Genomic DNA, 20,093 nt, shown 5'->3' with positions numbered 1-20,093 from the left:
CCACGTTGCTGCTGGGAATGTGAAATGGTAGAGCCAGTCTGGGAAAACTTGGCAATTTCATCTGGAACTAACTTGCAACTACCATATGATTCAGTCAGTGCACTCTTTATTCCAAAGAAATGAAGACTACCTTCACACAAATGTTCATAGCAGCCTTATCTGTAATACCCCCCAAACTAGAATCAACCCAAGTGTCCTTCCATAGGTGATGGTTAAAACCTGTGGTACATACACATCGTGACTACTCAGCAATAAACAGGAAGAGTTGACCTGATAAATACAACTACTTGGATGAATCTCCAGAGAATTATGCTGACTTTAAAAAGCCAATTCCAAGGGACACCTGGGTGGCTCAGTCGGTTGAACATCTGACTCCTATTTAGGCTCAGGTTATGAGCCCAGGGTCGGGGGAATTGAGCGCCGCGTTGGGTTCTGAGGTGATCACAGAGCCTGCTTGAGATTCTCTCTTTCTCTCACTTTCTCCCTCTCTCCCTCTGCCCCTCTCTTGCTGGTGCACTCGTGCTTTCTCTCTCTCAAAATAAATAAATAAACTTTAAAAAATAAAAAAATGAAAATACAAAGCCAATTCCAAAGGGTCACATAGCATTCTCTAAAAGGTTATATACCGGTTTTTATTTATTTATTTATTTATTTTTTTATTTTTATATCTAGTATTGTGTGTTTTATTTTTTTTTCAATATATGAAGTTTATTGTCAAATTGGTTTCCATACAACACGAGTGCTCATCCCAAAAGGTGCCCTCCTCAATACCCATCACCCACCCTCCTCTTCCTCCCACCCCCCATCAACCCTCAGTTTGTTCTCAGTTTTTAACAGTCTCTTATGCTTTGGCTCTCTCCCACTCTAACCTCTTTTTTTTTTTTTTTTCCTTCCCCTCCCCCATGGGTTTCTGTTAAGTTTCTCAGGATACACATAAGAGTGAAAACATATGGTATCTGTCTTTCTCTGTATGGCTTATTTCACTTAGCATCACACTCTCCAGTTCCATCCACGTTGCTACAAAGGGCCATATTTCATTCTTTCTCATTGCCACGTAGTACTCCATTGTGTATATAAACACAATTTCTTTATCCATTCATCAGTTGATGGACATTTAGGCTCTTTCCATAATTTGGCTATTGTTGAGAGTGCTGCTATAAACATTGGGGTACAAGTGCCCCTATGCATCAGTACTCCTGTATCCCTTGGGTATATATAGTGGTTTTTAAAAAGTAGGCTCCTTGTCCAATGTGGGGCTCAAACTCATGATCCCTAGATGAAGAATCACATGCTCTACCAACTCAGCCAGCCAGGTGCCCCTACCAGTTTTGAAATTATAAAATGTTATAAACAAAGAGCAGATCAACGGTTACCAGGGGTTCAGGAAAGGAAGGAGTAAATAGCAGAGTGGTGGGTGTGGTTATAAAAGGGAAACAGGAGGGGTCTTGTGAGGTTGGAATGTCCAGTATCTTGACTACTGAGTTGCAGGCACAAAGCTATGTGTGTGATAACATTGTATGGAACTAAATGCTGGACACACATGCACACACACTTGCAAGTCACATGGGAGGAATCTAAATTGGATTGGTAAATTGTATCAATATCCTGCATGACACCTTATTGTAATTTCCAAAAATGTTGCTATTGGGGGAACCCGGGCAAAATGCACACAGAATTTCTCTGCATTATTTCTTATAACTGCATGTGAATCTACAATGATCTCAATTTAAAATATGCAATCAGGGGCACCTGGGTGGCTCAGTCCGTTGGGTGTCTGAGTTAGGCTCAGGTCATGATCTCATGGTTTATGAGTTTAAGCCCCGCGTAGTACGGCTCTGTGCTGACAGCTCAGAGCCTGGAGCCTGCTTCTGATTCTGTGTCCCACTGCTCCTCCCCCACTCACGCTCTGTCTCTGTCTCTCTCAAAAATAAATAAAGCTTAAAAATTTTTAAAAATTTAAACATGCAACTGAAAATGATACTTCTGGTGGTGTATTTCAACTCTATGTGGGTCCCAGGAGAGAAAGAAAATCTATTTTTTACAAAATGAAAAAACAAGCTGCTTAAAGATGGGTTGTTTGCCACAAAACCACAGCTATGTCTTTATTTGCAGTCTAAGGGGGGCAAAGGGGCTTCTGAAGCTTAGAGGTCTACAAAGGCTACCAGATGCCAGCTGAAATGTGCATTAGTGATGGTGCACAGCAGTCGTATTGCTGGAGGGAATGGAGATCCAGATGCTGAAGCAGAAGCTGTCAGCACAACCATTTTTGCTCATCTCCAAGGTTTCCTTTAAATGATTTCATGAGTTTTGAAGATACTTAAATACTTTTAAGCAGTTACAGTTTTATTTTTAAATTTTTTTTTTGTTTATTTATTTTTGAGACAGAGAGAGAGCATGAACGGGGGAGGGGCAGAGAGAGAGGGAGACACAGAATCGGAAGCAGGCTCCAGGCTCTGAGCCATCAGCCCAGAGCCCGATGCGGGGCTCGGACTCACGGACCGTGAGATCGTGACCTGAGTTGAAGTCGGACGCTTAACCGACTGAGCCACCCAGGCGCCCAAAGCAGTTACAGTTTTAACCAGAAGTTAATAAACTTCAGTAACTGCTGATACTAGCCTCTTGCCTAGCCTATTCCAATAGTTTAGTTTGCCTTTTGTTTTGTTTTGTTTTTTTAAGGAAGAGAAGAAAGCAAAAGTTAAAGTTACTGCGTCAAATAAATGGTTTGCTTGCACTGGCTTTTTCTTTCGACCTTGTGGGTAAATTCCCTTTTGGTTGTAATGTAGGCACTGATTTACCTTCTCTCAGAACATGAGTTTTAGGCTATGAATATCATCCCGGGCACTAATAGTCAATAGAACACGAGCAGTTTCTGAAAATATAATTCTGTATATTACGTTTAGTATTGTCTCAGTTCCCGTCTGACTGTTTTGCTTTTCTTCCTGTTTTGGGAAGTATGTTTCAAGTATAAGAGATTCTGTCTGGGCCATCACATACCCCAGCTTTCCTAACCAATGGCAAAAACTTCTTACATAAGAAATCCTCTCAGCCTTTCCTGGGCCCTTACAGAACTACAAACTCTTATATAAAATGTTGGACAGTTTTAGAGTGTTTGGAAAGAAAGTGGTGAGGAAAGATAGAGTGGCAGCAATTTTAGTAAAGAGGCAGGGGAGCTGGAATGTTGCCTTTCTTAAAGAAAAGACTGAAAACAACATTTCTGTTTACTTGGTCAGTGTCTGATTGAAGCAGCCCACCTCCTGTTTACAAGAGGAGTGTGATAAGGCTGTGCATGCAAAATGACACTCTGTAACACGCCACATTTAACACGCTTTCATAGTGGATGACTTCCTGTCCATATTTCCTATACAGATATGATTTGCTCTGGAAATAACAGAAATGCCCAAGTCCTGTTGCACACCATTTCCTGAGTCCAACTTGGAATTTATGGTTATCAGTTTCATTACATAGTCTTAAGATTAGACCTTGAGTTTTATGCTGTCAGAAATTTCCTGGTACGACAGTTAGCAAGGTCAGGAGCTCATTTGGACTCAAAAGCTATAAACGAATCCGCACGTGATAAGCAGGTCAGAGCTGAAAGCTGTGGAAGGCATGGTGATCAGATTATCAACCAAGAGTAATCTTATCTGGGACAGTTTAGCCACATTCAAGTCCAGAAAGGGTATAGATTTGGAAGAAGAAAGATAGGTATGTGTGCTGGGGGAAGACTCTTGTAAAGAATGCAGACATACCTGCTCAAGAATTTGAATGTTTTTTCCAGGAGATGCTGATACTGCTGGTCTTAGGATCCCACTTTGCAAACCACTGAGCTAGGTAAGAGCGATGGCTCTCAAACATACATGCTAATAAAATCACCTGGGAGTTTAAGGGAATAAATGAACAATAAATGAACCCATAATCGTCCAAGTCTGTGGATTTTCTTTTCTTTTTGAAAAAAAAATTTTTTTTAATGTTTATTTATTATTGAGAAACAGAGACAGCATGAGCATGGGAGGGGCAGAGAGAGGGGGAGACACAGAATCTGAGGCAGGCTCCAGGCTCTGAGCTGTCAGCACAGAGCCTGATGCAGGGCTCAAACTCACAGACCGTGAGATCATGACCTGAGCTGAAGTCAGACGCTTAACCGACTGAGCCACCCAGGCACCCTTCTTCTTCTTTTTTTTTTTTTAATGTTTGTTTATTTTTGAATGAGAGAGAGAGAGAAAGAACAGGCGTGGGGTGGGGACAGAGAGGGAAGGGGACAGAGGATCTGAAGCAGGCTCTGCCCTAACAGCAGACAGCCCAATGCTGGGCTCGAATTCACAAACCCAACTGTGTAATCATGACCTGACCCGAAGTTGGACACTCAACCAACTGAGCCACCCAGGGGTGCCCTAATTCTGGGGATTTTCTATCACAAATGTGATCTACCCTTACCACCAGCATGAATACTTGATTATTGCCAGTAAAAAAGATAAATCTGTAATAACTTTGGAAATTCCAAAGTCTGGAGACGATATCGATATCGATATATAGTTTTAATACAGAATATTTGTAGGGCAAAGTATTTAGAGAAATTTTACATTTCTGATCCCAAATTTTCCATTTAATTCTGCAAAATTTTCTATTATTTAAAAAAAATTTTTTTTTTTAACGTTTATTTATTTTTGAGACAGAGAGAGACAAAGCATGAACGGGGGAGGGTCAGAGAGAGGGAGATACAGAATCTGAAACAGGCTCCAGGCTCTGAGCTGTCAGCACAGAGCCCGATGCGGGGCTCGAACTCACGGACCGCAAGATCATGACCTGAGCCGAAGTCGGCTGCTTAACCGACTGAGCCACCCAGGCGCCCCCAAAATTTTCTATTATTGCTTGCCAGATGCTGAATAGGTTTAGCAAATAAATGAGATTATGGGCCTTACCTGAAGCAATAAAGTTTCCTTCATATTGGAATGAATAGTGATACTTTGAAATTCTTTTTTGAAATACTGGATAGTTGGTATTTTAGCTTGGACAAAATAGAAATTAAAACCCTGTTTTAAAAAATACTCTGGGGGCACCTGGGTGGCTCAGTTGGTTAAGTGCGTGATTTCCGCTTAGGTCACGATTTCACAGTTTGTGAGTTTTTGAGCCCCACATCGAGCTTTGTGCTGACAGCTCAGAGCCTGGAGCCTGCTTCAGATTCTGTGTCTTTCTCTCATGCTCATGCTCTGTCTCTCTCTCAAAAATACATAAACATCATAAAAATTTTTTTAATAAAAAAAATCAAAAATCAAAACTAATGAAATGTCTTAAGACTTTTAGTCATTGAGGAATGAATTTAAAAGTTATGTTTTACAGATACATTTTTCCTGAACTCGTTATGTTGATATTTTATAATTATATTATTAATTATATTTATATTTTTAAAATGCTGTCTATATAATTGTGAAAAAAACCTTAGTTCTTTAAAAACTATGTCCCACAGTACTTTTGTTGGTACCACTGATTAGAAATGGATCATTACCATTTCCTTTTATAACACATAAGTTCTTAGAAAGGTAAGAGTTATTGGATAATCTGTTTTCATTTTCATCCATTTCTTGTCAGTCCCTAGTCATAGTTATATGTTCACAGGATAAATTATTAATAACATACATTTTGCAAAAACCCTATGAAATATGGATTGCATTAATTGTATTTTGAGTTTATATAGCATCTCTAAGAAATCTCAAACGCTTTGAAAACATTGTTTGATTTATTTTCCCGGGACTGTGTTGGAGGAACAGATGGGTAACTGTCACAGCTGAAAGATTAAATGAGAGAATGCTTTGCAAAGATGAACTCAGCACAGGGATTGGTGCCCAGTCGGTGTTCATTTAGTTAGCTGCTGTGATGGATGCCACTATTACCATTGACTTTTTGGTAGAAGCATGGGCATTACAGTTTCACCTGATGTGTACTTTTTTGCACCCAATGTATAAAGGCATCGATTATTGGTCATTCGTGTCTTTTTCTCCATAGCCATTCAAATGGTTTTTATCAGAATGTATTTAAGCTGGCTGTGACAGCAGTATCTTGGCAAGCCAAGTCCGGAAGAAAGGATACCAGTTTGTAATTAAAGAAAACCTTCCAGAACGGCACCCAGTCACGGTTAGATGATGACTCTCCTGTAAGAGACTCAATTTTAGATCTTTTGTTCTGTAACAACTTGGAAATGTGATCTCTGAGGGTCTCAAATTTAGGGCTGTCTTCCTTTCTAGGTCAGGTCTTATCTCAATGAGATGGGACTTTCAAGATCCCAAGACATAGAGAGCAAGTGGAGACGTTATCTTAACTGTCACTTCATTCATTCATGATCAAAATTAATGCTAAGCGGTATTCAGATATTACCCACATTGCGTCCAGCTTTCTGCCAAAGGTAGATTCTTTGCTGGGCTATCCAGAATACCAAACTGGTACACTTCTTGGCTATAAAGGGTGCACTGAGGATTTGTCCAAAGCTGAGCTCTGTGGGGAGGGCAGAGCCACTACTTCAGAGCAGAGGAGAAGTGTTTGAACTCTTTTTACAGAGAAAAAATTGTGGGTCATGGTCGATAAATAATCACAACTATTTCATGTCATTCGAAGCATGTGTGATGGCATTTAATCACAGATTTCCTACCTCGTGGAAGGTACTATAGACTAAGTTTTTAATCCTCTCATGGAAACATATAAAAAGCAAGCATAGATTTCTAGACAGATTCTTTTTTTAATTCTTAAATTTAATGTTTACTTAATTTTGAGAGAGAGAGAGCGAAAGCGAGCATGGGGGAGGGGCATAGAGAGACAGAGACAGAATCTGAAGAAGGCTCTAGGCTCTGAGTTGTCAGCCCAGAGCCCGACGTGGGGCTCAAATCCACGAACTGGGAGATGATGATCTGAGCCAAAGTTGGACGCTCAACTGACTGAGCCACCCAGGCGCTTGGAGACAGAGATTCTTAAAGAAATTTACAAACATGGCATCTCCTTTTCCTCTGTTGCAATATGTATACTATTGCTTCTGGGAAAGGACTCTCATTCTTGCAGTGCCAAGCTGAAACTCAGTGCTCACAAGTAACAATGAGTAGTAAGTAGACTCTTGAAAAACGTGGGTTTGAACTGTACAGTTTACTTATACATGGATTTTTAAAGATAAATACAGTACAGTACTGTGAGTGTATTTTCTCTTCCTACAATTTTCTTAACATTTTTTCTGTAGCTTACTTTATTGTAAGAATACAGCATATAATACACATAACATACAAAATATGTATTAACAGTAGGCTATTAGTAGTTAAGTTTTGGGGGAGTCAAAAGTTACACATAGATTTTTGACTGTGGTGGGGCTTAATACCCCTAACCCCCTGGTTGTTCAAGGGTCAACTGTGAACAGAATGGAACCACAATCGGACAACAAACACACCACTATAGAATCAATTACTAAGTACTACTGAAGTGCATGGGCTTTTCCAGACAAAGGAAGAAAGTTTATGGGTTGACAATTGAAGACTTAAGGACTAGTTACAGCAAATCTCTAAAGCAAGAAGGCTCAGTTGTTTATAGTTTTCCAAATAAGAACTAGGTTACTTTAAGTGCTTTGCAAAATCTGACCTATGTCAAATTTATATTCCCTTTTGCAAAAGGGATATGATACAACCTACAATGAAAGGAAACAGATGAAAATAAGATCACTGTTTCATGGAAAGCAAATATACAAAAAAAAAAAAAAAAGTTCTAAGGGAATAAATTTCACTCTTGAGTTTCCTGGCAACCAAAGGGAAAAGGTAAAGAATAACGGAGAGAATGCTGAATTTGGAGGCATAAGGAATGGTTTTCAGTTTGGCAGTCTGCAGTTGTGATTTACTAGCAGGGTGACAGGGACCTTTCCCCTAATGTATCTTCTTAGATTCTGTCTCCTTATTTAAAAATGTGGATAACAAGAATCTGGAAGAATATTGGGAAGATTTAAGGAGATAGGGCATAATAAAAATGAAAGTGGCTATAATGAATAGCTTACCCAATAAATAGAAAACAAAACTTTTTAAAAAAATCAGACCAGATTTTATTGGTCTTTCTTCCCCCACAGTCTGGAACATGGAGAGCACATAAGACATGTTTGCTGAACCAGTGAAAGTAGGAAAAAGGGGGCAGTTCCCAGATGTTTTCTCCCCAAGCTTTAGCAATGTTTGACCAACTTCATTCCCTGCTTCAACCAAGAAAAGATGAATGTCAGATTCCCAAGCAGCCAAGAAGGGCTGCAGAAGGTCTCACGCATAGAGTGTTCCACTGTGAACTCAAGACCACAGTGCTAAACTGGTTCTCAATACTGCCCAGCAACCCTGCTAGGATTTGAGGACAACTTCATGCATCACCCTCCCCCAATACCTACTTTAAGCCTTCCACAATCTCCACCCACTTAATTCTTCACTCTTCATACCTAAACTTTAAGAATTCTTCCCTGACCTGTGCCAAATTAAGTCTCCCTGTTTTAAACCACCGTAGTACCACTTACCTTTTCCTTCCTGGCATCTATCATAGCTCCACATTTACTTTTATTTGCATCATTATAATTGAATTTATTATCACCATTATCGATATTTGAATTGTTAAATTATTAATCAAATTAATTGTGACATTACTGTTACACTTACCTGGATGAATACTGCATTTATGTCGTCATGCCCGTGGCTGCCTCCCGAAGCTCCGACAGAGCAGGGACCTGTTTTTTGTGCAATCTTGTGTTGCCAGGTCTAATACAGTGCCTGACACATACTACGTGCTCAGCCAGTATTCGTTAATCAGCTTTCTAACCTCTAGAAATCTCTAGTGGGGCTATAGGCCTACGTGTACAATGGTGTAGCAAAGGCTGTCTAAAGTTCCAGGGGATTTTGCAGCTCCCCAACCCGGAATGCCTGGTTTGCAAAGTGAACCCTGTAGAAAATGTTTGGGGAGGCGGCGGAACCCCGCCCCTTTGCAACAGCGAAACAAAACCAGCTCTGAAGTAGCTCTACAATGCTTTTCTGGAGCAGAGACACGGATTGCAACAGAGGCATGTGCTCCAGGGCAGGACCTGGAATAAGCCGTGCAAATATCCGGCGCGCGTAGCCGGGCGTGCCAGCTGGAGGCTGCGCCGGGACTGCCCCCTCATTTCTCCCGCGCGAAACCCGGCCGGACGGCTCCACTCCCTCCCGCCGCTGCAGGGGGGAGCCCGGCGCCCCCGCACCCGCAGCCGCCTGGGGCCGCGCCCGTCTGCTGCCTCCTCTCACGCCGCGGCCGAAGCGAAGTTCACCGGTCGCGAAAGTTTGGTCCGAGACTCGAGCCTCGCAGCCCAGCGCGGCGGCGCCGGGTGGGAGGCGCGGCGAGCTCCCCCGTCCCGGGCGCCGAGTGCGCCCCTCCCCGAGCCCGCTGGAGCTCCCGGCGCAGCGCGCGGGCTGCGCGGCCGCGGGTGTTCTGCTGGCGACGGGCCCGTGGCGAGCCAGGTTCCCGCGGCCGCGTGGTAGCAGGAGGCTGCAGCCCGCGTGGGAAGAATGGAGCTGGCGTCTCGCTCACAGGTGAGGGTCCCGCCGCTACGCGGACGCATCACGGCCTGCCTGCCGTTTGCTCTCGGCTCTCCTCCCCGCCTCGGGGTGGAAACGTGGCCCTGGGCCACCGCGTTGTGGATCTGGCCAGCCTAGCCCCGCGAACGCCGGAGCGGGCGCGTCGTGCAGGTGTGCGCAGGGGGTCGTCGCTGTGCCGCCAGGACTGGAGAGGCTGGGCGTCCCCGCGCGTGCCGCTCGCCTCCCTCCCGGGTGGGTGCCCGGGGGTCGCAGGCCGGGCCGCTGGGGCCGAGAGCCTGAGGAGTGGACACGTTTCGAGGGAGGTGCAGGCGGGGGTGGAGAGGGGTGTGCGGGGCGCTTTCTGGTGCGCGCCTCCCACTTTCTCCGGGAATTGGCACAGAAATAAGGAAGTTTCAGGCAAGTGAGTTTTGTAGAAAACAGTCGAGGGTCCTGTTCAACTCGGATAATGGAGTGTATTTTACAAGGAATTGCTCTTGTATTTGTTCTAGAACTTTAGTAACTGTTTTCAGGGAATAATTCGTAACCACTTGGGGAAATGGCAACGTCATGAGGCCAAGTTAAAAAACAAAAAGCCCCAAGATCACAAAGCGTAAACAGCAGGACCCAGTTATGAAGTATGGTCCTAACTAGGTTTTAAAAATCTCCATTAACACACACTTGAGAGTACCCCCAAATGTTTCTCTGGGTGGTGGGAATGTGAACGTGGCTTCAGTTTCCTGTTTTACTTCTTAAGAGCTTTCCCTTTCTAGTAACGAACATACCTAGTATTTTCAGAGGTAAGTAATGCCAACTTTTTTGAAATGAACTAAAAATAAAACTTCTAGAAAGGGAAGGAAGCAGCTTGTGAGAGTTGGGGGAGGCTTTGTGTAACGGTTTTTTGTTTGTTTTGTGAGTGCCTTTGACTCACCATTTCCACTTTACCTTAGACTGGTGGTATTTTACCTCTTTACCTGGGTGCTGGGCCTTGGAGAGAGAGAGAGAGAGGCGGGGCTCCAGGCCTTGGCATTGGGAGACTGAAGCGACCCAGCAGCGCCCAGGCTGCCCGAGCAGTCAGTGGTGCCTGAGCGCAGGCTGCTGTCACCTGCCTGAGTCCTGGCGCAAATTAGAGGCAGAGCCACTAATGGTTGGTCCCTTTGGCCATTTAGTGATGTCTGCAAGGTTTCCTGCAAGTAGACATTTGAGAAAAAAAAATGTTGTTTATGAGAGGGTATTATTTTTAAATTTCCCCAGTGAGGGGAGGTATTAAAAGTAAGGAAAGGACAGACCTCAAGAGTAAGAAGGACTGAGATAAGGTTAGTTTTTTGCTTTTGTTTTATTTTTCACTGGCCTTGATGATATAATTAGTCTCTTGTGCTTCTAGGAGGCTTTACTTTCTCTAGGATCTCACCCTTTCTGGAAGGAGCCTTGAGCCCTAGGTGAATTTCATCAGAAAATTTATCTTGATAATATAGGATTATGGAAACCTGTTGTTCTGCCCTAACTACACTCCCACCACTTAGATCCATTTGGAAGTGAACATTTTATTGTCAAATAATGAGACTAATTTTTGGTAGCTCTAAAATGTTAAATGAACTATTTACCAGGTGGGGGTAATCCACAAATTATAATCTGACCTATTATGTACCAATTAGGACAAATTACTTTACGTAAGATGATCAGGTGTTTTTTTTTTTCTTTCCTAAAGACCTAATTGGCATCACAAACTAAGATGTGTGACGATTTTTCCAGTTGAAATGTTCCTGTTCGTCATAATTTAAACATGAGCAGATTATAGTCTCTTTAAATTAGTGGGGAAGTTCTATAGGGTGGGCAGGTGACTGTAGGTGAGAGCACTTAAAGAACATTTCAGGCACAGCAAGGTACTAAATTCGAGTGGCTCTACCCTGTCCCCAGCCTTATGAATGAAGCAGTGTGATGAACTGCCTGACGTGGCATTAGAGCACAGTGTGCAGTGGCTTTTAGTCTCACATACACGGTAAATATAATTTCCATCCCTTGGAAAGGGCAGAGCTGGAAGGGGTTCCAGCAAAGCTGCTTACGGCCTGATGTTCTAAGACACTGATTTAAACTGAACTCCCTTCTACTTTCTGCTTTTTTGGCAACCTCACCACTGGGTTAGATTTGATGTTCTCTGACGGGGACCACACCTCCTATGGCTGAAGTCCTGATTGGGCCTATCACTGGGTCTTTATGTTTTTATGTTGAATGACAGGAGTAGTGCCCCAGTAAAGGCAAGGGTGTGGTCCCTTCCTGAGAGCCCTCTGGAGTGCAGCTCAAACAGGAGCTGCAGGCTGGGACTGCCGAAGCTTCCTAGCAGAAGAACCAGGAGGTTGTGAATGTCAGTGTTGTCCTTTTACTCTCTTCTTGCTCTAGGGTACAGGTTGGACTCTTGGAGAAGGAAACGGAGCTAGATAGTCTCCTAGTCATGCATGCTGTGGAAGGGGTAAAGAGGAATTTCTCTGGTATTGACCTCATAGCTACAAAGTGTAGCCTTAGGATTCTCTGACTCAACATATGTGCCCAGAGCTTCAGAAGCTGCTCACAGAGAGGGATTGTTGTGACTTCTTGGAAGGACCCCATAACGATTGGCCATTTTAATAGTCCCATATTTAAAAGGCCACTTGTTTTTTGTTTGTTTGTTTTGATGTACTTCTGACCATCCCATCTGTAGAACGGAATTCTCATTGATGAGGAGAAATGTCAGCGATCACAGCCATTCTGATCTGGTCAGGTACAAAGAGCAGAAATCCATGAGATAATTCTGTGACTTAAAACAGTGAATATGATCGTAAATTAATGAAAAAGGTCAATAAAGCCATTCAAATAGAATAGTCTAGACATGTTCATCTTAAACTGTTCTTGAGACTTCTGTTTTACTCTTCAGCACTTTCTCTGACCTACAGTTTAGAATTTTTTATCTCTAAGATAGAATTTGGTTTTTCCAAAGATCTAGATTTATTCACCAGAGTGGAACTGATACACGCTGGTGGAGGAGGGCTAGAGAGAAGAAAATATCAGTAGGACCATTTTCTTTTCTTCTTGGAAAGCAGTGGTTTCTGAATTTATTTTATTTTTTAAGTTTTTATTAATTCCACTATAGTTAACATACAGCGTTATATTCATTTCATGTGTACAGGATTGTGATTCAACAATTCTGTACATTATTCAGCACTCATGGTAAGTATACTAATCCCCTTCACCTGTTTCACCCATCCCTCCCCCATCTCCCCTCTGGTAACCATCAGTTCTCTTTTTGAATGTTTTTAAACAGGACCATGCAGAAACATATTTGAAGTATAGCTGAAGTTAATGCGCAGAATACTTTGTCTTTAACAGTGCTAAATGCACCATCTGTATGCGGTGCAAAACATTGTAGTCTCACAGTTGGGGGCCAGGGTTTGTGTTCAGGTAGCTCATGACTTGTTTTCTTCCTAATCATCAGCTGATGACAGAGGGCTCCCTGGCTGGGTTAGTCCTATCAGATGTTCTTTGAGCACTTATTATGTGTTTAGTGCCAAGGTCGCTCTGGAACTCCTGGACTCTTCTGCCTTTGTCAGAACTCAGCTGGCTTCAGGGCCTTGGTTTTGGGGATGGGAGAAGACCTTAGGAATCACCCTTTCCCACCTCCACTCCCCCTTGGAAACTATCATTGCCTTTTATCAGATTGCATCTTCACTGAAGTTCGGTGAAGTGGCTTGTGTTATCTGGATTTTAAAGATACGGGGAACTGGAGTGATTTGCTCTGGGCAACCCAGCCAGGCAGGAGGCTGGATTCTGTCCTCACTCTGGCCACTGGACTCCCGAGATCCATCTTGGCAAGTGACACAGCTTTCACTGAAATAATGTTATGAGGATAGAAATCTTTGTCCAGCTTACAGTGCCACTGAGTTACTCAAGGATGTGCTAAGTATAATGTATTGTGTAAATATGAGGGGTGGTGAGCACTTTTGAGTTTTCTCATTCCTTTGCTCTTCCCTTTAACTCCAAGGGCTGGGGCATTAGCAGCTGCTCTGGTTCTTCTTTTTCTTTTCTTTTTTTAAGTTTATTTATTTATTTTGAGAGACAGAGGCAGAGAGAGAGAGATGGAGAGAGAGAGAATCCCAGGCAGGCCCCCTGCACTGTCAGCAGTGTGGAACCTGATGTGGGTTTCAACTCACCAACCACGAGATCATGCCCTGAACCAAAATCAAGAGTCAGATGTTTAACCCACTGAGTCACCCAGGCCCTGGGTCTGGTTCTTTTTTAGCAGCTGGCCAGATTAGGCTTTGGACCAGATTCTTTAGGTATAGTGTGTAAAAACGTGGGAATATGAGTAAGATCCACAAAGCTCTTATATAGGAGTGGTACTTGGATGAATTTTTGTACAAGTAATAACATGTTCATAAAAGCGGAAATAAAAACAAACTTGGAACTACTGCTCTACCTTTCCTATTCTCTGGGTGTAATTTTTCTAGATATTTCCCATCTGGTGTTTGCCTGTGTTTAGTCACCATTTTTGCCTAATTTTGTAGTATGATTGCCATTTCAATTCTGCTTTCTTTAGCACTGTCCGTGCTATTTCTGGGGAGCTTGGAGGTCTTTGCAGTTTTCGTTTTTAACGACTGCAGTGTTTCATTGAAGTGTGTGTTTTATGTATTTTTCTGTTGAAAAATTTTTCTTTATTAAAAGAAGAAACTTTGCAATACCACAGCGGTGGTGCATACCTAAGCCTTGTGTTAGAGTCCACGCTGTTGTTGGTTTTTTTTTTGTTGTTGTTTTATTTATTTTGAAAGCAAGAAAGCATGAGTGGGGGAGGGGCAGAGAGAGAATCCCAAGCAGGCTCCACACCATCCACACAAAGCCTGAAGTGGGGCTCAAATGCACGAACAGGAACAACATGACCTGAGTGAAGTCAGATGCTCAACCAGCTGGGCCACCCAGGAGCCTGAGTCCATGCTGGTTTTTTTTTTCTTCCTTTCTTTCTTTTTTCTTTCTTTTTTTTTTTTTTTAAATGTTTGTTGTTGAGAGAGACAGAGTGCAAATGGGGGAGGGGCAGAGAGAGAGGGAGACAGAATCAAACAGGCTCCAGGCTCTGAGCTGTCAGCACAGAGCTGGAAGTGGAGCTCCAACTCAAAAACTGTGCAATCCTGACCTGAGCCCATGGAGGCTTAACTGACTGGGCCACCGAGGTGCCCCCATGCTGGTTTTAATTACCGTTTCTTTATCATGTACTTACTGCCTCCTGAAAGGAATGTGCCTGATTTGCAGTGGATGGGAGTTTCCAACAAGTTTTCCTAAGGCATTGCCCCCTTTATTACTAGCCAAGAGAAAGCCAGTGTGTTTGCTCAGGTTGGAACCAGGGCTCGTGATAATTAGATGGAAACATTGTTTTCTTCCTGAATGTAGAGCACCTTCCCTATGTTTTTAGTTTGGGAGACTGCAGAGAGTAGTGGTAGAGGTCTGTTCCTCACCACCTAGGAAACCAAGAAGATCCGAGAATGTGCTAATGGATGACCGCCTCAGTGCCTGTGGACTGGGCTGTGCTGGAGTTTGTGCAGGTCAGTCATGTTGATGTGGAAGGACAGGGATACCCTGCTCTGAGCCCCTTGCCTCTGTGGCACCGGACCATTTTTAAAAAGAGTTGCCCTCTTTTGTTTTGTTTATTTCAGTTATAAATCCTCTCCTAGGTGTCTGAAAGTGTTTACTGAAGGTTGGATGTCCAAAGGTAAAACAGTGGCTCCATAATAAGGGGTTTCTAAGAGCTAAGAAAAATGTATTTCTGGATCTGGCTGCACCCATACAAACTGGGTGCAGTTTGTAAAACTTTACCAGACGGTACACTTAAGGTATATGCACTTTATGTCACTTAAAATGTTTAAAAATAGCCACCCAGGTGTGTGGGTGATAACTTCCCAGGTGTCTTGTGCCCCGCTGGTCGTACTGATGTCCTCAGCACTGGGTGTAGTCCAGGGATCCCTTCCCCCAGACCCCAGGCCCTCCATAGCAGCCGCACAGCTATGTGGGCAGCCCCCCATCTTTAAACCTCTGCTGCAGGAGGGTCCTATGTACTTAGAGAGTGCCTTGCAGTTATGATTGAGCTCTGGCGTCCAGGTCTTTTGGCACAGAGCCTGGCGTGGCAGGCCTCTTCCTCTGTCAGGAGGGCCTTAGGATTTACCCCCGGGTAGTGGCTGCTGACCCTGCATCACGTGGCAGGCCGAAATGGTAATTACCCTGATGTGTGAAGGGTCTGGCATATAGCAGGGGTTAAATATTTGTTGAATTGTACAAAAAAAAAACAAAAAACCCTGATGGTTTAGAGCTGCCACTGTGTAGGGAGTGGAAGTAAGAGTTATGACAGACTGGAACGTCCTTTAGCAGGGCTTCTCAAATGTTTCTGTTGCACTAAAAGCGGAGAGGCCCAGAGGCCTGGAGGTATAGCAGCCAGCCTTGTCTGTGCAGGGGATTTTTTCATCCATCTTCAGTTTTACCCAGTTTTATTTTTAAGTTAGGCCTGTTTTGCATTATGTTCCATATACATATATATAAAGCTTATTTATTTTGAGAGAGAGAACATGAGCAGGGGAAGGGCAGAGAGAGAGGGAGACAGGATCCCAAGCAGGCTCTGTGCTGTCAGCGCAGGGCTCAGCTCGGGGCTCCATCTCCTGAACCATGAGATTGTGACCTGAGTGGAAATCAAGAGTCGCACGAAATTAACTGAAATTAACTGAGCCACTCAGGCGCCCCTCCATAATATATTTTTATTTATTTTAACACGGAAAGGATATTTAAGATTACTCTCCTGGGAAGAAAATTCCCTTCCCCTGCCCCACCTGTGGTGGTGAAAGCCTCCTAGCCCTCCCTGAGTTCATGAGTTTGACAAGCAGGGTGGGTGTAAAATTTAGAGCATACCGGTAACAAATCCTGAAATAGAAAAGATACCTCCCTGCCCGCTCCCCCACCCCATAATATCTTTTTATTTAAAGCTCCATGACTCGGAGGGTAATTAAATGGAAAACAAAACACTTCAGTTGATACTGATATAAATGCCTAAGCATATATTTTTTTTTAATGCAAAATGTCTAATGCCTCTATTTTGTTCTCCATTAGCACTGGCTTAAAATGGAAAGTTAAGAAAAATAAAAGTGCCTTTAAAATTACTGCTTATTCTTAATTCTCTCTTTTATTTTTTTTCCTGACAGTTGGTCCCAGGCATTTTTTATTGGGGGATTTTTTTAATTAAAATAATTGAAGGCAGCGGGGGGCCTTGTGGTGGGGGGCTCTTACAAAACACTGCCCTTAATGGACTTCAAACAAAGCCTCCATCATTTTGTTTTCCCGCAAGGCCAGCTTCAACATCTCACTGAAAAGAGCCCCTAGTCCTCAGGCCAACCTTCATTGTTACTAGTGTATCCTCTTCCTCCCCGGCTGTGGTTGGGACCAGAAAGGACGCGCTCCTAGGGAGTGTGTGCATTCACTTGTGGCACAAGGTCAGGAGCTAAGTAGTGTCAGCAGCCCATAGGCGGCGTCTCAAAGATTGGGCGCATTCCCCTTCCCACTCTGCCAGCAGGGCCGATGTGTGTCAAGAGGACCCCTGTGTTAAGGCTTTCAGGGCTGGGCTGTGGGACGAAGATCCCTCCCCCACGCCCCTGTCACTGTCAGGGTCTGTTCCCTGCTTGTTTGGAGTGAGTGTGGGGTCACCTGCCTCCTCCAGGCAGAGTCACCTCCTGCCTGGCTGTTCTCCACGCTCTTGCTTCCCCGTCGGTCTGCCTTCAGGCTGACTCTGCCCTGCAGTTGTGGGGGCTGCCACCAGTGGTCCTTCCTGACCGTACCCCTCACCGCTGGGTCATTTGCCCTCCTGGACTTATTTCCCGGGTAGTCCTATTTCTCTCACCACATTGAAACAGCTTGAAGATTGTTTCACCCTACGGTACATGACTCACCCTTCATGGGACTCCTTAGCATGATACCGTGCTGACATGCTCTTGAGTAATACACGGGGCAGTAATACACCCTTTAGTAACTTTTGGTAACGAACGTGGACCCAGCCAGCATCTTCACAGAATGCTGCTCGGCCATAGTTGGGAGGCCATCAGGGCTCTGTACAACTGATCAGGTTCCTTCCTTCTGGATAAAGGAGAGGGATGCATTTTCCTGGCTCTCCTAACAGGCAAGACTATTTGACCTGCTTTGGCCCATCAAATGTGAGAAGGTTGTGTGTCACTTCTGGGTGGAATTTTCTAAATGCCAGTGCGTCATTTGCCTCGTCTCCTTCGCTCTGCTTCTGCATCTGCCAGCGTTCCAGGTAGCGGTAGCTGTGTCAGCCCAGGTCCCATGTGAGGACAGTGCGGAAGAGTGTGGAATGGTGCACCTGGCTTCCCCGGGATGAACGTGTCATCAACAGGAGAGAAGCCTTTTTTTGTTTCAACCCTTTAAGACTTGGTATTGTTTCTTACTGCTTGGTAACCCGGCATGTTCTGACACACAAAGGCTCTCCTATCTTAGCTGTTGGATTTGCTCTGTGGTGTTCATCAGAGTGAACTGGGGTTGTCGTGGTAATAGAAATACCTGGGCTTCTTTTCAATTGTTAGTTTAACGGGCTGAGGTGGGTGCTCCTGGTATTAAGGGGTTTGGAGTGCAGGGACAGTATAAGTGCCCTGTGGTGGGCAGGAGAGCCCAGTGGAAGCCATAGTCATTCTGTCCAGAACGCCCGTAGCACCTTGTTGAAAAACACTTGAGAGCAGACTTGTCCAGTGTGATAACTGGTCTTGTAGAGTCTAGTGAAATCTTGACATTGGCTTCATATTTCCAGTCTGCTGACTTTTCTGGAAAAGGAAATGAACCAGCTCTTCCCAAGTGGTTTGGCTGCTTCCCTCCCGGGACCTCTGCCAAAACTCCATTTCCTCTGTTACCCGATGGCTCCTCTAAGCTCTCGCACATACGTGTCTGTAAGTTTCTCTTCACTTGTAATTTCTTTCTTCAAAATAATGTTGATTTTTTTTTTTTTTTGCCTATTATTTCATTGTGGTAAAGTATGCATTAGCATGGCATTGACTATTTCAGCCATTTTTAAGTGTATAATTCGTTGGCCAGAAACACATTGTTGTACAGCCATCACCACTGTCCATCTCCAGAGCTTGTTCATGATCCTAAACTGAAACTCTGTGCCCATTGAACACTGATTCCCCATTCTCACCCTCCCCCTTGTCCCACCACCATTGGTAACCTTTCTACTTTTCTGTCTCTATGAATTTGACTATGCTAGGTACCACAAGTAAGTGGAATCATAGATACTTGTCTTGTTGGGTCTTATTTCACTCAACATAATGTTTTCAGTTCATCCATGCTGTATGTCAGAGTTTCATTCCTGTTTAAGGCTGAGTAATAATACTTTGCATGTGTATACCGTATTTTGTTTATTCATTCACCCATCCGTGACGGTTGGGCTGTTTCCACCATTTGGCTGTTGTGATTAATGCTACTATAAACATTGGTATAAAATAACTGTTTGAGTCTCTGATTTCACTATTTTTCATACAAAGACCAAAAGTGGGATTACTGGGTTATATGGTAATTCAGTGTCGGAGGTTTTGAAAAGCTACCATATTTTTGCCATAGAAGCTGCATTGCTTCACCTCCTCACCAACATTGCACATAAGTTCCACTTTCTCTACGTATATATCAACACTTAATTTCTGCTTTTTTCAAGTAACAGCCATCCTAATGGATGTGATGTGGCATCTCATGTGGTTTTGGTTTGTATTTCCCTAATGGTTAGTGTTTTGAAGCATCTTTTCACATGCTTCCTGGCCATCAGCTTGTTTTTGGAGAAATATCTTTTTAAGTCCTTTGCTCTTTTAAATTGGGTTTTGCTGTTGTCTTTCAGCTATAGGAGTTTTCTTTGTATTCTGGATATTAATCCCTTATCAGATACATGATTTGCAAATATTTTCTCCCATTCTTTAGGTTACCCTTTTCAATCTCTTGATAGTGTCTTTCGATGTATAGAAGTTTTTTATTTTGCCAAAGTGCAGTTTATCTACTTTTTTTTTCCTGTTGTTGACTCTACCTTTGGTGTCACATACATGAAATCCAAGTCCAATGTCATGAACCTTTTCCTTTATATTTCCTGCTAAGTTTTAGAATTTTAGCTCCTACTTTTTAGGTCTTGGACACATTTGGGTTTTTTTGTAGGTTGTTGTGTTAAGATAGGGATCCAGCTTCATTCTTTTGGGTGTGGATATCCAGTTTTCCCAGCGTCATTTCTTGAGAAGATTCTCCTTTCTCCATTGAATAGTCTTGGTACTTTGTCAAAAATCATTTGACCACCATATATGTGAAGGTTTATTTCCAGGGTGTCTGTTCTATTGAACTGTCTTTATGCTAGGACCACACTGTTTGGATAAGTGTAACTTTGTAGTGAGTACTGAAATCAGTAAGTGTAAGTCCTCTAACATGGTTCTGTTTTTGTATGTATGTTAGGTATTTTTTAAGGATTTTAAGTAATCTCTACACTGAATGTGGGGCTCTAATTTACAACCCCTAGATCAAGAGTCGCATGCTCCA

General features: G+C 43.4%; 1 protein-coding gene across 3 annotated transcripts in view; it reads left to right on the top strand.

Moving 5' to 3' along the window:
- The first annotated feature begins 9,039 nt into the window (after nt 1–9,039).
- Nucleotides 9,040–20,093, top strand: part of CDCA7L (cell division cycle associated 7 like) — a 38,763-nt gene continuing 27,709 nt past the window's right edge. The window contains exon 1 of one of the 3 annotated variants that reach the window (XM_042967956.1): nt 9,040–9,545. In XM_042967956.1, coding sequence (XP_042823890.1) covers nt 9,522–9,545 — 24 coding nt within the window. In that variant the 5' untranslated portion in view covers nt 9,040–9,521. Of the gene's footprint in view, nt 9,546–14,874; nt 15,089–18,453; nt 18,476–20,093 lie in introns of those variants that run through there. The other 2 variants (XM_042967947.1, XM_042967933.1) reach the window with 2 other exon arrangements.

This window comes from Panthera tigris, chromosome A2, assembly GCF_018350195.1.
Source record: "Panthera tigris isolate Pti1 chromosome A2, P.tigris_Pti1_mat1.1, whole genome shotgun sequence".
NCBI lineage: Eukaryota > Metazoa > Chordata > Mammalia > Carnivora > Felidae > Panthera > Panthera tigris.
Note: the sequence above shows the minus strand (reverse complement) of the source record. Positions and strands in the feature narration are given on the sequence as shown.